Below are 18078 nucleotides of genomic sequence, written 5' to 3' on the forward strand. Positions count from 1 at the left end.
TTGTCAAGATGATTTGACTTGTTTTATCTTTGTAGGGATAACTTAAATAGATATATCTTTCCCCAAATTTCCCTTAGGAGAGAATGCCAACAGAACCCCACTTCTCCTAAGCTTTCATGATCAACAATGGGTGTTTGGAATATTTGCTTTAAGAACATTGCTGAAACCCTGATGTGATGCAAGGTGAATGCTTTTGTTTTAGGGACAGGCTAGTGTTAGAGATTCTAATAACAGTTTATGAGCCCTGTGTTACACTGTTTTTGTGTTATTTTATTTACATTTATTTATATATTTACTTATTTGAGACAGGGTCTCACTCTGCCACCCAGGCTTGAGTGCACTGTGCAATCACGGCTCACTGCAGCCTTGATCTCCCAGGCTCAAGTGATCCTCCCACCTCAGCCTACCAGGTAGCTGGGACTACAGGCACATATCACTATTTTTTGTAGAGACAGAGTCCCACCATGTTGCCCAGGATGGTCTTGAACTCCTGGGCAAACAGTTCTGCCTTGGCCTCCTAGAATGCTAGGATTACAGGCCTGAGCCACTGTACCTGGCCTGTGTTATTTTAGTAAGAAGTTCTGAATTACAGTGTTTTGATGATCCAATAAGATTGGGTCCTGAGTAGTTACACTGAAGGATCTTCCTTGAGTGGGACTTCCTTGTTCCTTCCTTCTCCTGTGTGCTGCAGCCTTCCTATACAGTCTGTTTGCTAATGTTATGTCGTGACAGGTGGAAAAATATGGAATTTTTTTTGTGTGTGTGTGACAGAGAGATGCTCTGTCGCCCAGGCTGAAGTGCAGTGGTGCAATCTCGGCTTACTGCAACCTCCGCTTCCCAGGGTCAAGCAATTCTCCTGCCTCAGCCTCCTGAGAGCTGGGACTATTAGGCACGTGCCACCACACCTGCCTTATTTTTGTATTTTTAATAGAAATGGGGTTTTATCATATTGACCAGACTGGTCTCGCACTCCTGACCTCAGGTGATCCACCTACCTCGACCTCCCAAAGCACTGGGATTACAGGCATGAGCCACCATGCCCGGCCAGGAATCCTCATTTTTAACCAAGTTCTCTACCACTCAAAGTCAAGAACTTCTGTTTTATAAGATCCTACTGTAATGGCTATGAAGCAGCCAGTCCTGACCAAGTGAAAAGTAGCCCTGTTACCATTAGTCCCAGCATTCTTCTAGGCAGTGGGACTTTCTTTTTATTCCTACTACTATCCTCTGAGTTAAGGTTTTCATAATTTCTTCTAGCCTGGAAGATTCTCACAGTTTTCTGTCTTGTCCCTCAAGGCCCTGCTTCCTGCTAACTCCAACAGGTCTTCTTATTTTTGATATATATTATGCCTGTCAGATTTACTAGGCACCTGTGTCCTTATGATCTGGTTTACTCAGCCTATCCAACTGCAGGCCTTGCAGTTTTCTAGCAGGAATCCTCTACTTCCAAAATTAAGAATTATTTTCCTTCAGTGGCCACTCAGATCTCTTTGTTAAATACTTGAGTTCTTCTCATGTATGTTATTTTATGCTAGGTGCTATGGGAGATTCAAAGATATAATGATGCTTCATAGAGAGCTTGCCATTTGGGCATTCAGGCCTTTTATGGAAAAGGTGAATACCAAGATGAATTTGTTTGAGGCATTGTAAGAATTGTCATAAGGTGTTACACAAGTAAGATGACATTTTTAGACTGGCATCTTACTTATGATTTCCTTTGACTTGTGATTTTCCTTTTACTTGTGATTTTCCTTTTACTTATTTCCTTTCTCTGAAGTTCTTTAGCATTTATAACTGACAATACTCAGTATACTATTATACTACATTACAGTATATATCAGTTTATTAGTCCATTCTCACATTGATATAAAGAAATACCCGATTCTGAGTAATTTATGAAGAAAGAGGTTTAATTGGCTCATGGTTCTGCAGGATGTACAGGAAGAATGGCAGCATCTGCTTCTGGGGAGGCTTCAGGAAGCTTCCGATCATGGCGGAAGGCGAAGTGGAGTATCACATGGTGGGAGCAGGAGCAAAAGAAAGATAAGAAGGAGGTGCTACACACTTTTAAGCAACCAGATCTCATGAGAACTCACTCACTAGCATAAGAACAGTGCAAGGGGGCATAGTGCTAAACCATTCATGAGAACTCCACCCCCATGATTCAGTCACCTCCCACCAGACCCCACCTTCAACCTCAGGATTACAATTCAGCATGAGATTTGGGGGGTACACAGATCCAAACCATATCAATAAGTCAAAAAACGGTAAACATTGTGAGATCTACGCCCAATTTTTGGTTGAAATTTCAGAAATATGTGAATATGAAGCGGTAATATTGATGGAAAATGGTTTTCCATACCACACAATTAAATGATTTTTTAAAATACCTTTAATGCAACTTTTTTCTTCCCTGCCGAGATGGAATTTAGCCGTTGTTCCCAGGCTAGAGTGCAATGGCACAGTCTTGGCTCACTGTAACCTCCTCCTCCTGGCTTTAAGTGATTCTCCTACCTCAGCATCCCCAGTAGCTGGGATTACAGGCATGTGCCACCATGCCCTGCTAATTTTTGTATTTTAGTAGAGACAGGGTTTCACCATGTTGGTCAGGCTGGTCTCGAACTCCTGACTTGAGATGATCCGCCGGTCTCAAACTCCTGACCTCAGGTGATCCACCTGCCTCGGCCTCCGAAAGTACTGGGGTTACAGGTATGAGCCACCACGCCTGGCTGCAACTTTTTTTTTAATTGGGTAAAGTTACGGTTATTTAAAGCCTTAACACTTTCTGGAGTGCTACTTTTATCACAATTGGCAACAGCTCTCTTATTGTAAAACTTTTCTTTCAACGTTGAGTAATAAAACCTAGTCTAGGAGGCCAAGGTGGGAGAATTACTTGAGACCAGGAGTTCAAGACCATCCTGGGCAACCTAGACACCCAGTTCTACAAAAAAATAAAAAAATAAAAATCATCCAGGCATGGTGACATGTGCCTGTAGCCTCAGCTACTCAGCAGGCTGAGGTGGGAGGATCCCTTGAGACCAGGAGGTTGAGGCTGCAGTGAGCTATGATCGCACCACTGCACTCCAGCTTGGTTGACAGAGTGAGACCCTGTCTCTAATAACACAAAAACAAAAATCTAATCTAGTCTAGCCAGTATATTGCTATGAGATCTGTGATACACAGCTGGATGTGTATATGTGTTGGGGAACAGAGTGATGGAAAACAACCACAGGCATTACCTGGAAGACGTGAGAACTGGATTTTTTTCACCTTATGCACAATTGCAGTACTATGCAAAATAAATGTTAATCAGTAAACAAAATGCTAAGTCTTGAACTTGTATAGAGTGATAGGCAATTAATCTGGGATTACTCCAAAGAAAAAGTATCAACTTCTTCTGAGTTTTCTGCAGTCTAAAATGCTTAATGTCCTGGGACATACATCTTTCAAATTTTAAACTTTTATGAAGATTATTAAGTACTATAAAATAAAACACAGATATGACATTAGGCTAATTGATTTCTTATTTAAAAATTAGAGAATCCCCTGGTTATCAGAATACTCATTAGATTATCTGACTTAGTGAGTGCAGTGAGGAATAATGCGTAATGAATGATAATACTGTACTGTTAATTCAGTTTTGGATTTGGATGAGCATATTAGAGTTTATTTTCTGGTTTTACTTGTCAAATTGCATGACTGATTTGACAATCCTCCTTTTACACCCTCTTTAAAAGCACTTTGGGCGGGGCGCGGTGGCTCATGCCTGTAATCCCAGCACTTTGAGAGGCCAAGGCAGGCAGATCATGAGGTCAAGAGATCGAGACCATCCTGGCCAACATGGTGAAACCCCATCTTTACTAAAAATACAAAAATTAGCCAGGCGTGGTGGCGCGTGCCTGTAGTCTCAACTACTTGGGAGGCTGAGGCAGGAGAATCGCTTGAACCCGGGAGGCAGAGGTTGCAGTGAGCCGAGATGGCACCACTGCACTCCAGCCTGGCAATAGAGTGAGACTCTGTCTCAAAAGAAAAAAAAAAAGCACTTGTTCACAGGTTAGCAAGAATGAATTTTGGGCGACTTTTTTTTGCCCACCTCAGTGGTCCTTGTTGTGTTGGGCAACCTTCATCCCAAAGTCTCAGAGAGAAATGTGTAAATTGAAGTTCAGAGAAATAAACTGGTCTCACCTATATATTTCTTCTTGGCATGTTGTATCTTTCTCAGTTATGCCTCATCTCTCTGCTATTCTCCTATGTAAGAAAAGAAAAATTATAACAATATACAATAGGTAGATATTTTCCATCTTGTTTAATTTGCTTAACCCAAAATTTCTGATTCCGCAAAATGTGCAATTACTATAGTTGGATGATGGCAAGGTTGACTTGGAAAGTCTGCTTTTCCAGGAAGGAATGATATTCTCAATTTGGTGGAACTTTTGGTGAGGGAGAGGTGAATAGAGTATTCAACATAGCAGAAGAAAAAAACACATAGACATTTGTACTGGTAGGCAGCTTGGAGGAGTAGGAATTTAGGTCAGAGACATAAAATCTCATCTGAATCTCTTTTGGAATTAGTTATGTTGATCTCAGAGTTATTTCACCTGTTGGTATTTCAGTTTTTTTAATTACCCAAATGGTAATACTATCTGTTACACAGGGCATGTAGTTTGAACTTAAAGTAACATATATGAAAACACCTTTAAAAATAGTTTTCATCAATAAAAATTCCTATTAGTTTACGAATATTTCATAATGAGGTAACTTCTAGTTATTTTTTTGATGAGGTTGGTTTTTTAAAAATAAAGGTGGTGGGTGGAAATCCCCTGGAACTTTTTTTTTTTTAAAGCATATCATGAATGAAAATCAGTTATTTGATTAACAACTGTGTGTTCAGCAAAGAAATTGTTAAATATTGTAAGCAGTGATATTTCTTTCGTCTATATGTTGGTTTTTGGTTTGATTAAATATATTTTTCTTGTCTAAGGTGGGATCTCATCGTGTCCGTATGTCAAGAGGATTTGAGGCCAATGCACCTGCTTTTGACAGGTAAGACAATTTTTACATAGTGCTTTAAATTTTGATATTGCTAAGCAGTGGGACTACTTATATTTACTGATTCATTTCAGACTTTTTTGGCTTTAAATAAAATTCCTTCTGACTCCTAATTTAATTGAAAGACAGTGACACCTACTGTTACGACTTCTGGGGGTGGTAGTGATGGAAGTGTGGGTCTTAATCTCTTGACCTTAAAACTTCCTCTGTGGGCACATTGTCCAGTATAGCAACCACTAGCCACATGTAGCTGCTGGGCACTTGAAATGTGTGACTAGTCTCAGTTGAAATGTGCTGCAAGTATAAAATGCACACGAGATTTCAAAGACTGCCTTAAAAAATAACAAAGAATGTAAAGTGTCTCGTTAGTAAAATCACATTCAGTATACTCAGAGTATTGGTTCTACCCTCACATACCAAAATCTGCACATACTCAAGTCCCACAGTCGACCCTGTGGAACCCATGCGTATGAAGTCATCATTCATATTCATGGGTTTTGCATGCCAGGAATACTGTAGTTTTGATTCTTGTTTGGTTGAAAAAATCCGTATATAAGTGGACTTGCACAGTTCAAACCTGTGTTGTTGAAAGGTTAACTGTAGTTGTTTTATATTGATTACATGTTGAAATGATATTTTAGACATTTTGAGTTAAAGAAAGTATATTTTGTTTCATGTTTATAAATGCACCTTCTTGAAAATTTAACATTATAGGTGTGGTTTGTGTTACATTTGTGTGGCATTGCTCTACATAGCTTCTGGAATGGTTAGAAGCTGGAAAGAAAAAAGACTCGTATTTGGGGCCCATTTTTCTGAAGACTGGAGCTAGTAAGGAGGTCCCTGTGAATCCTCAACAGAGTGTATGATGTCCTCACATGTGAGCAGCAGCCCTTTGCCATCTGCCCTTACTGCGTTTCCAGTCAAGCTTATGGCTGTTGTCTGTCTTGTCTGGTGCCAGCCTCACAGAGTAGGCAGAAGCTGTATGTGTCCACAGCTCCGGCAGGGATGGGAGTCTCAGTACCCATAAGTCAGAGAGGAAATTGCATTCATGAGTTTTCATAAATTCAGCTTTGAGACCATGTACAATGAATTTGCACCCAGTTTTCCAATTCTGTGTTTAAAATAATGTCATGTAAGTTATATCTAATAATGGATTCTTATTTATTGAAAAAATTAGGCTTCTTATTTGACATGTGCTTATTTCCTTTCTTTCTTAAATAGGCATTTTAGAACACTTAAGAACTTATATGGTAAACAAATAATAGTAAACTTGCTTGGATCTAAGGAAGGTGAACATATGTTAAGTAAAGCTTTCCAGGTAAGTATGGTCATTTCTTATTTCATTCTGCCCCATGGACACCTAGAATGGTAGTAAAAAATAAAATAATATGGTAATCAGATTCTTCCAGGAAGTAAATTACTTCCAAGAAAAAGGTTGGGTACTTGTTGGAAACTTGAACTCTTTGGGTCTATTAAGAAACAATTTAGGCTAATGTTGCTGAAACTGGGATTCTGAAAAGTTTTCAATGCAAATGACACTGTTTTCTAATCTGCTTTTTTATTTTGTAGAGAAACAGAAAAATACCCTCCTTGCCAAAGTTTATCTATCACTAGTAGAGAAATAGCAGTTTCCTTCTTCATCTGTTGATTGCTTTGCCTGCTTCCTAGAACCATAGTCATTGTTTTTAACCTATGGAATTGGGAATAATGCATTTATATACATGCAGCACTATACCTTCGTGCATTGATGAGGGAAAACTTGAGAATTTCATGTCGAAAGGAACCCCCAAATTGCCTGACTTCTAAAGAAAAAATATTTTATTAAGCACTTATTGAATTAATAATGAATTTGTATAAATTATGGTGTTACATATGATTATAAACTTAAGATAGTTAGGAAACATTTTCTAAAGTTCAATCTCCTAAGTCCAGAAGCATCCTAATTATATAGCTGTTATTTTAATCTTGTGAAATATTGTTAATAAACAGATTATACTTTACAGAGTGACTTTATGGTAAAATTTAAAAAATATTTGTATGTATTGAGTGAAGTTATAAAATAGGAATCTTTCAGTCATTGATAGCCTTTGTCTTAGATAATTTTGAGATTCTATAATAGGTATAAATAGTTATTAAATTTGTGTTGTAAAAATAAAATGCTGGCAATTGGAAATGATTTTTTATTTCCTAAACCAGGTGAGAATATTATTTAAGTACCCTGATGTGAATTATGTCACCTTATCTCTGAGGGATAGTATGTGAGACTTCAGGGAAAAGATTTATTGCCAGTGTCAATGAAATGTGATGAATATTTAAATGAATATTTGCCTTTTTACTTTCATTTAGATGAATATTTGCCTTTTTACTTCCAGAGTCATTTGAAAGCTTCTGAACATGCTGCTGATATCCAGATGGTGAATTTTGACTATCATCAAATGGTTAAGGGAGGAAAGGCAGAAAAATTACACAGTGTCCTTAAACCTCAAGTCCAGAAGTTTCTAGATTATGGATTTTTTTATTTCAATGGAAGTGAAGTTCAAAGGTTTGACTCCCCTGTTTCTCCCTGTTTCTCTGTTCTTTGAATTGGAACATTGCTATAATTAAAAATTATTCTTAATGTTGAACTCTTAAATTTTCTTTTTAAAATTAAAGTTTATAATCAAATAAAATATCTTTTAAATTTTTTGTTTTATTTTTATTATTTTGAAATAGGACCTCACTTTGTTGCCAGGCTGGTGTGCAGTGGTGCAGTCTCATCTCCCTGCAGCCTCTGCTTTCTGGTTTCAGGAGATCCTCTCACCTCAGCCTCCTGAGTAGCTGGGACTACAGGTGTGTGCCACCACGCCTGGCTTTTTTTTTTTTTTTTTTTTGTAGAGACGGGGTCTCCCTGTATTGCCCAGGCTGGGCTCAAACTCCTGGGCTCAAGCGATCCACCTGCCTCAGCCTCCCAAAGTGCTAGGATTACAGGCATGAGCCATCTCACCCATCCTATACTTGATTTTAAACTTGTTTTTCTTTCTTTAGAATTCATCAAATAATAATAAGAGGTTACATTAGTGAGTGCATTTTATAGAGCAGGCAGTGTACTTAAGTCTTAACATGTATCAATAACAATTGTAGGGATAGGCTCTATTGTTATGTCCATTCCCATCTGCTGCAAGTCTCATAATTAACAAGTGTTAGAACTGGGATTTGTCTGGCTTCATACCTCATGTTATTATATATGAAACTGTTTTGCTTCTCTTTTAAAACTTATGTTTTAATATTTCTTGATGCCAGTAAAGACTATTAAATGCAAATAGAAGTGAAAGACATTGTTTACTGACTGCTTTAGTATAATTTAAATTTCAGTTTTCGTATGTGAAATAGAGGAGAAAAGTAAATTTTTTTTTTTTTTTTTTTTTTTTTTTGAGACGGAGTCTCTCTCTGTCGCCCAGGCTGGAGTGCAGTGGCACGATCTCGGCTCACTGCAAGCTCCGCCTCCCAGGTTTACACCATTCTCCTGCCTCAGCCTCCTGAGTAGCCGGGACTACAGGCGCCCGCTACCGCGCCCGGCTAGTTTTTGTATTTTTTAGTAGAGACGGGGTTTCACCATGTTAGCCAGGATGGTCTCGATCTCCTGACCTCGTGATCCGCCCGTTTCGGCCTCCCAAAGTGCAGGGATTACAGGCTTGAGCCACCGCGCCCGGCCAAGTAAATGTTAAAAAAGTTCAGAATATAGGTTAAGGGAAACTTGAGTGCAGAAAGCTCAAATTTTTAATTTTTCAATTTGTATTTTATTTAGCATCAATGCTGTAGACACAGTCATTAGAGATAACAGATCTTAGGTTTAAAAAAAATTTTGTTCCATAAATATTTTTCTTTTATGTGCAAAGAACTGTAAGAGCATAAACCTGAATGTATATTTAGTTTCTAATTGTTGGCCTAATTAAAAGTAAGTGTGTGATAGATAATGTAATGAAGAATATGTGACAAAATGTTAACAGTTGTCAAATTTAAATGGTGGGTATATGGATGTTCACAGTATAATTTTTTGTGTGTGTATTTGAATACTGTAATAGTAAAAAGCTGGAGAGGGAAGGTGGGTGCTACATTTTAATTACCTCAATTATTTGCTGTTTGTTTTAGTTTTATTTTTGTTCCAAACTAGATATTTAACTTTACTGTTTACAGATGCCAGAGTGGTACAGTTCGAACAAACTGCTTGGATTGTCTTGATAGAACAAATAGTGTGCAGGCATTTCTTGGCTTAGAGGTAAAAAAATAAATTAAAATGTATGTGCCTTGTATCATCTGCCTCTTTAAGTGGTTTTGTAATACTTAGATTTCTTATTACTTTTCAGAAGATATATGTAATGGTATGCTTCATTTTGTACTTCTAGTCTCTGTCTCTTTTTTGGCCAAACTTTGTTTTGATTTAAATATTTCCTTTACCTGATCTTCATATTCTCTTTAGGTAGCTGTCTATCTACTTCTGTTGTTCCTTATTCTCCCTTTTAAAATCTGCTGTTTATAGTATTTCAACAATTTTTTCCCTGTCTTTTTGGAGGAAATATATACGTGGGTGTGGGTGTGGGTATATGTGTGTATTTGGCCTTTTATTCTCTGTGTTATCTTTTAACAATCTATTTTAGGATAAGAAGGGTCTATTTTCACATGTACAATTATATAGGACTATATTTTTGACAATTTGTAACCCAATCCAGTTCGTTTGGTGTTTTCAAATTAGTAGTTATAAAAAACAGGATCAGATGAAAATGCCAGTTAGAATGAAAATGAATGTGATTCAACTTCTGTGATAAGGTCTCTGTTTGCAACTGTTTTTTTTTTCTTTACTACTTATCCATCAGATTCATCCTAATATAAACATAGTCTCAACTATTTGACAAACTGTTTAGCAGTGCTGAGCTTTCTAAGTCTTCCCTATTCTGCAAGTTAGGGTTATAAGGCTGTGGCTAAACTTCGTTTAGTTCCATCAGAACTTAACATAGTTCTCAAATACTATAAAAAAAAAAACAGCAATAGGAAGTTACATGTTCTTATTTCCTCTAGTTAATGATCTTAAATTTGACCTGAATATTGGTTAATTAGTTACTTTGCAGCTGAGGTTCTTTATCTCAAAAATGAAAGTACAGTGTATAAAATTCTCTATTATAGAATATATTTTTCATGTAACTAAATAAATTTTACTGTTTGGATTTTTTCAAATATGTTTTTGAGGTTTATTTGTAATTTATTTAGAAAATTTGACAGAAACAAGAAAATGAAAGCAAGCATGTTGGTCATTTAGATAAGAGTTTATCTTATCTTGGCTTGGATTTGTTTCAAGTTCTGGTTTTAAGTGGCTGAATAAATGTTCATGGATTCTGATAGTAAGCTTATTGAAAGACTTGGATCTCTTCATCAAAATTATAACAGATGTTAGTTTTCAGGATCTGACTTAGCTGATTCTCCACTGTTGATAGTTAGGAATTAGAAAACTCCCTAGGATAGCAAACGTTTGACAGTTTACAAAGTTTGCCACTAAGATAGACAAAGCCAAACTAGTAGAGGAGTAAGATCCGTTTTGCCCAGTTCCTTGAAGAGAGAAAGATTTAAATGATAAAGGAGGACCTGGAGCTTATTTTGTTTTGTTCTCCATGCTAGCAAAGAACAGCTCTGGTGTAAGTCTCTAGGTAATTAAATGAACCCAGTTTAAGGTTTTTAAAAAATATTATTTTAGCTTTTGGTTCTCTATAATTATGGATAATCACCATACTTACATGATAAAATAAAACATAAATTGGAAAGAGTTAAGTGAAAATGCAAGGCATAGAATATGACTACATTCCAGATAAACAGATTGGATAAAGATTGAACATTGACTCTAGGCTAGAATTCATACATATGAAGATCAGTAACTTTTTGGAACACTTTTATTGTTATATGTGATAGGGACTTGTGAAAGCTGAGAGATCCTTGAATTTCTTGCCTGCTATTCCCCCCAGTTCTTCCTTATATATATATTACCAATGAGGATTTTATGCATAAAAAGCTGTCATGACTTTATTCAGAGGTTTTACTTATTTTCTTTATTTTGTGACAATTTAAGAGCAACTCCTTTTTTTCCGTATTTTTTTTTACCTACCTTAATTACTTAAACTTATAAAGCCAAATCCAAAAATTAAAGAGACCTAGTTATTTAGGTAAACTAAGTAAACATTTTTCTCAGTTCAAATGCAGACTGTTGATGGATGAATTCTTTTAGGTGGGCAAGGTAAACAACTCTGATTTATAGGGCTACTTTAATAAGATAAATTCTGTCATTTAACCAGAAAGAAGTCTTTATCAATACTTGCAGTTTTCATTGATACAGTATTTGTTTTAAAAATTGAAATGATGGGAAATAACTCAGCCTAGTAAACTGTTATGTTTTCAGAATCTAGTCCCAAATAGTACTATAACGATAAATTTTTGGTTTGATTCTGGTAGTTCTTAAAAGCCATATTACAATTAATATATTAATGTACTTATAAAAATTTCTCTTTTGCTGTTTTAGATGCTAGCTAAACAGTTGGAAGCTCTTGGTTTAGGTGAAAAGCCTCAGTTGGTGACTCGCTTTCAAGAAGTTTTTCGGTCAATGTGGTCCGTGAATGGTGATTCAATCAGTAAGATATATGCAGGAACTGGAGCTCTTGAAGGGAAAGCGAAGGTAGATCTAGATCTGTCTTAACATTACAGAATATCCTCTTTTTCCTCTCTTCATAAAGCTTTTAAATGGCCTTTTAAAATTAATAGATGGTTTAAATTAATAGATGTGTCTTAGAATTCTGTTTAATGTACTTTTATGCCTTCTTTGATACTTCCTTTCACAGTGGATAGTAGTGAATAAATGGAAGATAGATATTTCCCTAAGTTTGGGAAGTATGTATATATGACATATCTAGTCATTTAGTGACAGTCCACTAAGATGATATATGTTGCTCTTTTTTTCATGATTTTCCCTTGTATATCTGTTTTACTTTTTGTATTGTTTGTTTTGATTACAAATATGATTTTTAAAACCATAGACCTCTTAATAAAGGGTTCTGTCTTATTTGGCTTTGTGTTCCCTTCACTTGACACAGTGCGTACAGTTAATAGATGTGTGACGTATGCCACTGGGACAAATAAGTCAATCAGCAGTTTATACAGTGCTTACTATGAACCCAACATTAGGGCATAATTGATCTTTACTTATCTTACCTTGGGAAGTGTGGCTATCAAGATGTGCCAACGACGTGTGAGATATGGGCCAGGTGTGGTGGCTCATACCTATAATCCCAGCACTTTGGGAGGCTGAGGCAGGTGGATCACTTGAGGCCAGGAGTTCTAGACTAGCCTGGCCAACATAGCGAAACACCATCTCTACTGAAAATACAAAATACTAGCTGGGCGTGGTGGTGCACACCTGAAATCCCAGCTCCTCAGGAGTTTTGAGGCATGAGAATCCTAGGAGGTGGAGGTTGCAGTGAGCCAAGATCATGCCACTGCACTCCATCCAGCCTGTGTGACAGAGTGAGACTCTGTTCCGAAAAAAAAAAGAACGGACTTAATTATAATTGTCTGTTTCATCATTACTTTTTATTTCCTGGCAGTATCTACACACTACTTTCTTCTCAAGTATTTGGCCCTTGTTGAGGGAGTTCAGAACAATACTTGAGATAATTTTCATTATTTTATATTCTTAAATATAGTTTAACTTTTTAAGGATCCTGGCCTCACTTGAATTTATCAACTTTCTAATTCTCCACAGTTCCTCAAATTATTTCAAGAATAGAAATGAGAACATTTATCACTTTTATAGTTCTCATTCAGCTTCTTCCATATAGCAGCTGAAATTCTTTAAAGACCATTCATGATCTCCAAGTCTTCTTTTAATTTCCAAGTCTTCCTCCCCTGTGTCTCATAATACGCCATGCCTCTGCCCAGAGGTATTGGCCTTACCTGCAAAGTTTCTTTTGTTCAACTCATAGAAATAATTTGTATTGACTTTTACAAATATTTACTTCTTAAGTGGTCCCTATTTTTGTAAACATGAAATTGTTAAACTTTGATTTATTCCTTTTAAATAAAGAACATAATTCTTGCTATTAAAAGCTGATTCTCAAACTATTGCTTAAAATATTCTTTTATATTCTTCTACCTTTTTATTTCTGCAGTGACTACAATGTATGTACTACAATGTATGTACAGAGGTTACATATATTTTCAGTGATCTTTTATCTCTAACATATACAGATATAAAATTTTATACATTAAATATGCTAGTCTGAATTGAACTAAAATCTAACATCTGAACTGCTCTTTCTTTTCCTTTCTCTGGGTTCCTTTTGATTAATTGCCTGATAATGTGAATGGTGAGTGTCTTTTCAAATAATGTCATTTGTATATGTTATTATATAGAAGGAAATAACATTTAATGCCAAACATTAATTGCTTATTAAATATAGTAGCATTCATTTAACGGCATTGAAGAAAACTGGTTCTTCATTTAGTGGCATTTAAGAAACTTGGCTCTTTATTCTAAAAAGAAGCCTAGAGTTACTGTTATTTCTTTAAAGAGTAAAAATTACATATTGCAAACTGAAGTTATTTCCTAAAAGGCGCAAGGTTTTTGTTTTGACAGTCATCAAAACTGTAAGATCAAAATAAATCTTTATGGTAACCGATATGCCTAAGTAAAATATATATTCATTAAAAGTTATAATCAACTCTCACTATAGGAATAAGTTTCTTATTTTATGATGTATTTTTGCATAGGCAATAAAATGACTCAAAATATACAAATTGTAGTTTACATGTAATATTCTTTTGTGAACTGTACTTGTAAATTTCTTTTGAGACTAGACCTTCATTCTTAGGTTTAGTTTTAATTTTAACTAATGTAAGCTATTTGGGAGCAATTTCCATTTTCTTTTTCTACTACCAAAGTAATTTGAAGTTTTTCTAGGGTCAGTTAAGCTCAGTGTATCTTCTTTTATCTCCCATTTCTCCTTACCCATTTTATCCCCAAGTTTACAAATTACCTTGTAAGAAGGAATTGTCTTGTTTTAAATAAGTTCACTTCAGTTTATTTCCTTTGTAATAAGCAATTTTAAACATTTATTGCTCTAGATGTCATTACTGGATGAGGTTGTAGCACTGGGCTTTTTCATTTCTTTGTGCAGAGCTTTAATCCAAAAGAAGAAAGGAAACAGTGACATGTTGGAGGCATTTTAATTGTCATGACTATATATTCAAAATAGAACGATTAGCTCCTTTTTCATATTCAAATTATATAAAACTGATTTAAAATTTCAAAATACCTACTGAGTAAAATCAGTAATATTTAAAATGAAAATCTGCACTCCTTTCTTTCTCAACAGGCTGGAAAGTTAAAAGATGGTGCTCGGTCTGTCACCCGGACAATTCAGAATAACTTCTTTGACAGCTCCAAGCAAGAGGCCATTGATGTTTTGCTGCTGGGAAATACTCTGAATAGTGATTTAGCTGACAAAGCTCGAGCACTTTTAACTACTGGAAGTTTGCGTGGTATGTGCACTTTATATTTTATTTGTTATTTACATTCCTAAAAGTCCAAGAGGTAAATGTAAACTTATTTACACAAACAATTTTTAGTTGGTTAAAATAGTTTTCGAAGGGATTTCTATAAAGGTAATTTTTTAAAATTACATTCTCCAAAGGAAATTTGTCTATTTTAAAATGTTTGTATAATCAGTGGTATTACTAAGCTATAAACTGAGGCCCATGCATGGTTTCTTCTATAGATTATGATTGAGAGGGTAAATAATTAAGCATTGTTAACTTTGTACAAGACAGTATTTCATAGAATATTCAGCTGGTACTTTTAATAGAGCATTTAATAACCTAATTATGCAGAAAAATGCTTTACTGGAAAAACTAATGCCTATATTGGTTATTTTTTAAATCACTACCCCAAAAGTTTCTGTAATTTGGTCTTAACTTTTAATTGCTATTGTTCGAATAAGCATTAAATCATATTAATAACTGAAAGTAGTGCTAATTATTGGGCACTAACTGCTATTACCAATTTTAATATTTGAAATAAATATATGGCCTTCAGAATCGGTTTTCACCTTCCATTGTGTCTTCTATTAAAAAAAAAAAGCTTCTCCTATCAGTGAGCACATAAAAGTAGCATGATGGGAAAACTCAGCATTCATTGTAGAACTTAATAGATTAGACGTGCTTTTTCTTTCTCTAAAATGTATTGAGGTATAATTGACACAATAATTTTTTTCCATTTTAACTTTTTAGCACTCTGAAAAACAAATTTTTTTCTGTTAGCCCTAAACCAAACTTGTTAATGTTCCCTGTTCAAGTGGGAGAAAATTGTTTCTGCATCAAGTAACGTATTCTTGGGTAATTACTTGGTCAAATAGGTTATGGATTCTTTCAGAATTCTGCATGGTGCCTAAAGGTAGTTAATTACAGACAGCCCCGCAGGGACCTATAACTGGGCTGGGGAACTTAGACCTACTAAAACTCCAAAAGTATCTGATCTCAGCTACTACTTTCAACTTCAGGCTTTCTTCCTGGCTTCCAAAAGTAGAGACTTGACTGATTTGTGTTTTGTCACCTCTTTCCACCTGTGCCTACATTGATGTGGAGGCATTAATAAGCAACAATTGAAAGTAAGTGGTTGAAGGAAAGAAGAGGAGAAACAAGGGACCTATGTAATACCCAAACTTCAGCATTAGTGTTTTTAGTTGCCTTCACATTTTACTATAAGTAAAATAATACCTTTAAAAAAAGTACAGTCAGTTCTGCTGTAACGCTTGTTTTGAGAATGGAATTTGTTCCAATGTGATATGTTAGGGAACTGTTTGAGCATAAGGCCAATTTTGCTTGAGCTTATGAGTGATTTTGCTGGCAAGCAACACTGGGTAAATGCAGAAAAGTGCACCCAGCAGAACTAAGATGGCTAGAAATATATATAACATATAAAACACACATACACATATGCACACACACCTCAAACATCTTCCCCTGCCTCAGTTCACTACGTGTGTTATGAGCCATACTTATTCACATCTGTTCTTTCAACGTTTCATCTAATTTCAGATATCCCTTTTTCCATTATTCACATTACAAGCTGCACTCTGTCTGATGCCCATTTCTGCAAGCCAACTTCATTCAAGATGAAGGGCCTTATTAATGGTTGTATTCATGTATTTCATAACCATTTAACATGTGTAATGTCTTGCTACTATTTTTATGAGGTTCCTGTCTTTTTTGCTGTGTCACTGTTGAAGTTTTTGAATGTGGTACCCCTTACCCCATTTTTCCATGAGCCCTGTGGTTGTGGGAATTTGCAAAATTTGCATAGCATGGCGATATTTTTAGAATGTGTTTTTCTTGTTATAGCTGAAGTGATTGTACTTATCAACTGCTAAGTCCCAGAAAGAATACTAAAAGTTGTATATTAGGGCAGTATCTTCCATATCTTCAACATCCTCCATCTTCTTAGGTTTTCATATTTATATTCATAATATTCTCATACATGTACACATGCATGCATAACATAGACACAGGAGCAGCCAGAAGAGCAGGCCTAGGAGCTTCTGATGGTGAAATGGTGGACATCACTGAGTCACTGTAGGATTTTTCTTAGGTGCAGAAGGTTTGTATCCGTCATTATCGTTTCTTTGTAACCTTTGGTGTTCTATAGCTATCAGAAAAAATAAAGTCATCAAATTGACTTAAAATAAAAAAGTGAGGTCTTCTCAAAATGTTTTGTCACTATACTCTACATTTTAATTGTAACTTGTTTTTACTAATGATTCTTTGTTTTCTTCTTGATGCATCCATAGTTTCTGAACAGACATTACAGTCAGGTACAGTATAGAAAATCTATAAATAAAAGCAATTTTTTCTCATTTTTTTCTGAAGTTGATATTGTAAACAAATAAAGCCATATAATTGGAAGCTTTCTCATTTTGCCGTCAGATGCTAACAGGATAAATTGATATCTTGTTTTAATCTGAGAAAAGAATTTCAAGCTTGAGAAAATTAAGTACTTCATTCTGAAGAAAATGTGCAGTGCCCTTTGTCTTCCTGTAGCAATTGCTTAATTCCAGTTGAAGATAATTCAGCTAGTTTTAATTTCACTTTACATTTCATTGAACAAACATTATTAGTGTTATGCCTTACTGTTAACAGGCTGATGGAAAAAAATCCAGAAGTAACTATGTTGAATTAATTTCTGAGTGCCATCTGTGATATTTATGACTACTCAACAGTGTTTCTCACATATAATATTTAAGAAGGCATTGTTGCATTTCCTTATTGTGAATGAAATAGTTTCGAAACTATAGACATGCACTAAAATATGATCTGAAATCTCTTAATTTTAAAAAGTGCCAAGATTTCTAACAACGAATAGTTAAGTGTGTAAGACCTAAAGATTATTTTTTATTTTTCTTGCCTATTTATTCCTAGGAATCTCATGTCTTCATTCTCTGGGCAAGGTTTATGATCTTGTCTTTAAACATGAATCTGTGGCAAAAGGAATGAAAGCTTAACTCTTGCCAGAAATTTAGTTGAAAAGGATTTGCTATCCCTTAAGAGTTGTTTGGCTTAGTTGTTGTTCTGAATGTTTTGAGAAGCTGTTGATTATTTTCTTGAGAAGGGTAGAGGAAGGGAGCACCTGGATATGTTTTTAACTTATATAATGAACACCATTTTCTGAAATGGTATGGTATTTAGGGATGGACATCTGTTGTTTGAGCATAGACTCGTTTCTTCTTTAAAATTTTTTATTTTATTTTTTTGACTCACTGTTGCTTTAAGCACATTAAGGTGCCACCAGTTAAGAGTAAACTAGGACTATTTTTTACCTTTTTATTTCATTTAAAAACTGACTTGACTTTATTAGTTCATACAGTGAGGCAGCATATTTTTGTTCACACAGTTCATTGTCTTGCTGAATATTTTAAGCCATGTAATTATTATAGAACCTGTGTGTTGATATAGAATAGATTGTAG

The 18078-nt window shown here is 35.4% G+C and overlaps 1 protein-coding gene across 24 annotated transcripts in view; it reads left to right on the forward strand.

Moving 5' to 3' along the window:
- SYNJ1 (synaptojanin 1) overlaps positions 1-18078 on the forward strand; it is a 101754-nt gene that overhangs the window by 36510 nt on the left and 47166 nt on the right. For 11 of the 24 annotated variants that reach the window (XM_007964777.3, XM_007964833.3, XM_037990615.2 and 8 more), the window contains exons 7-13: positions 4982-5043; positions 6271-6367; positions 7422-7591; positions 9223-9304; positions 11588-11740; positions 14436-14601; positions 16905-16928. In XM_007964777.3, the coding sequence (XP_007962968.3) occupies positions 4982-5043; positions 6271-6367; positions 7422-7591; positions 9223-9304; positions 11588-11740; positions 14436-14601; positions 16905-16928 (754 nt within the window). Of the gene's footprint in view, positions 1-77; positions 184-4981; positions 5044-6270; positions 6368-7421; positions 7592-9222; positions 9305-11587; positions 11741-14435; positions 14602-16904; positions 16929-18078 lie in introns of those variants that run through there. The other 13 variants (XM_007964788.3, XM_007964898.3, XM_037990622.2 and 10 more) reach the window with 3 other exon arrangements.

The sequence above is a fragment of the Chlorocebus sabaeus genome, chromosome 2 (genome assembly GCF_047675955.1).
Source record: "Chlorocebus sabaeus isolate Y175 chromosome 2, mChlSab1.0.hap1, whole genome shotgun sequence".
Taxonomy (NCBI): Eukaryota; Metazoa; Chordata; class Mammalia; order Primates; family Cercopithecidae; genus Chlorocebus; species Chlorocebus sabaeus.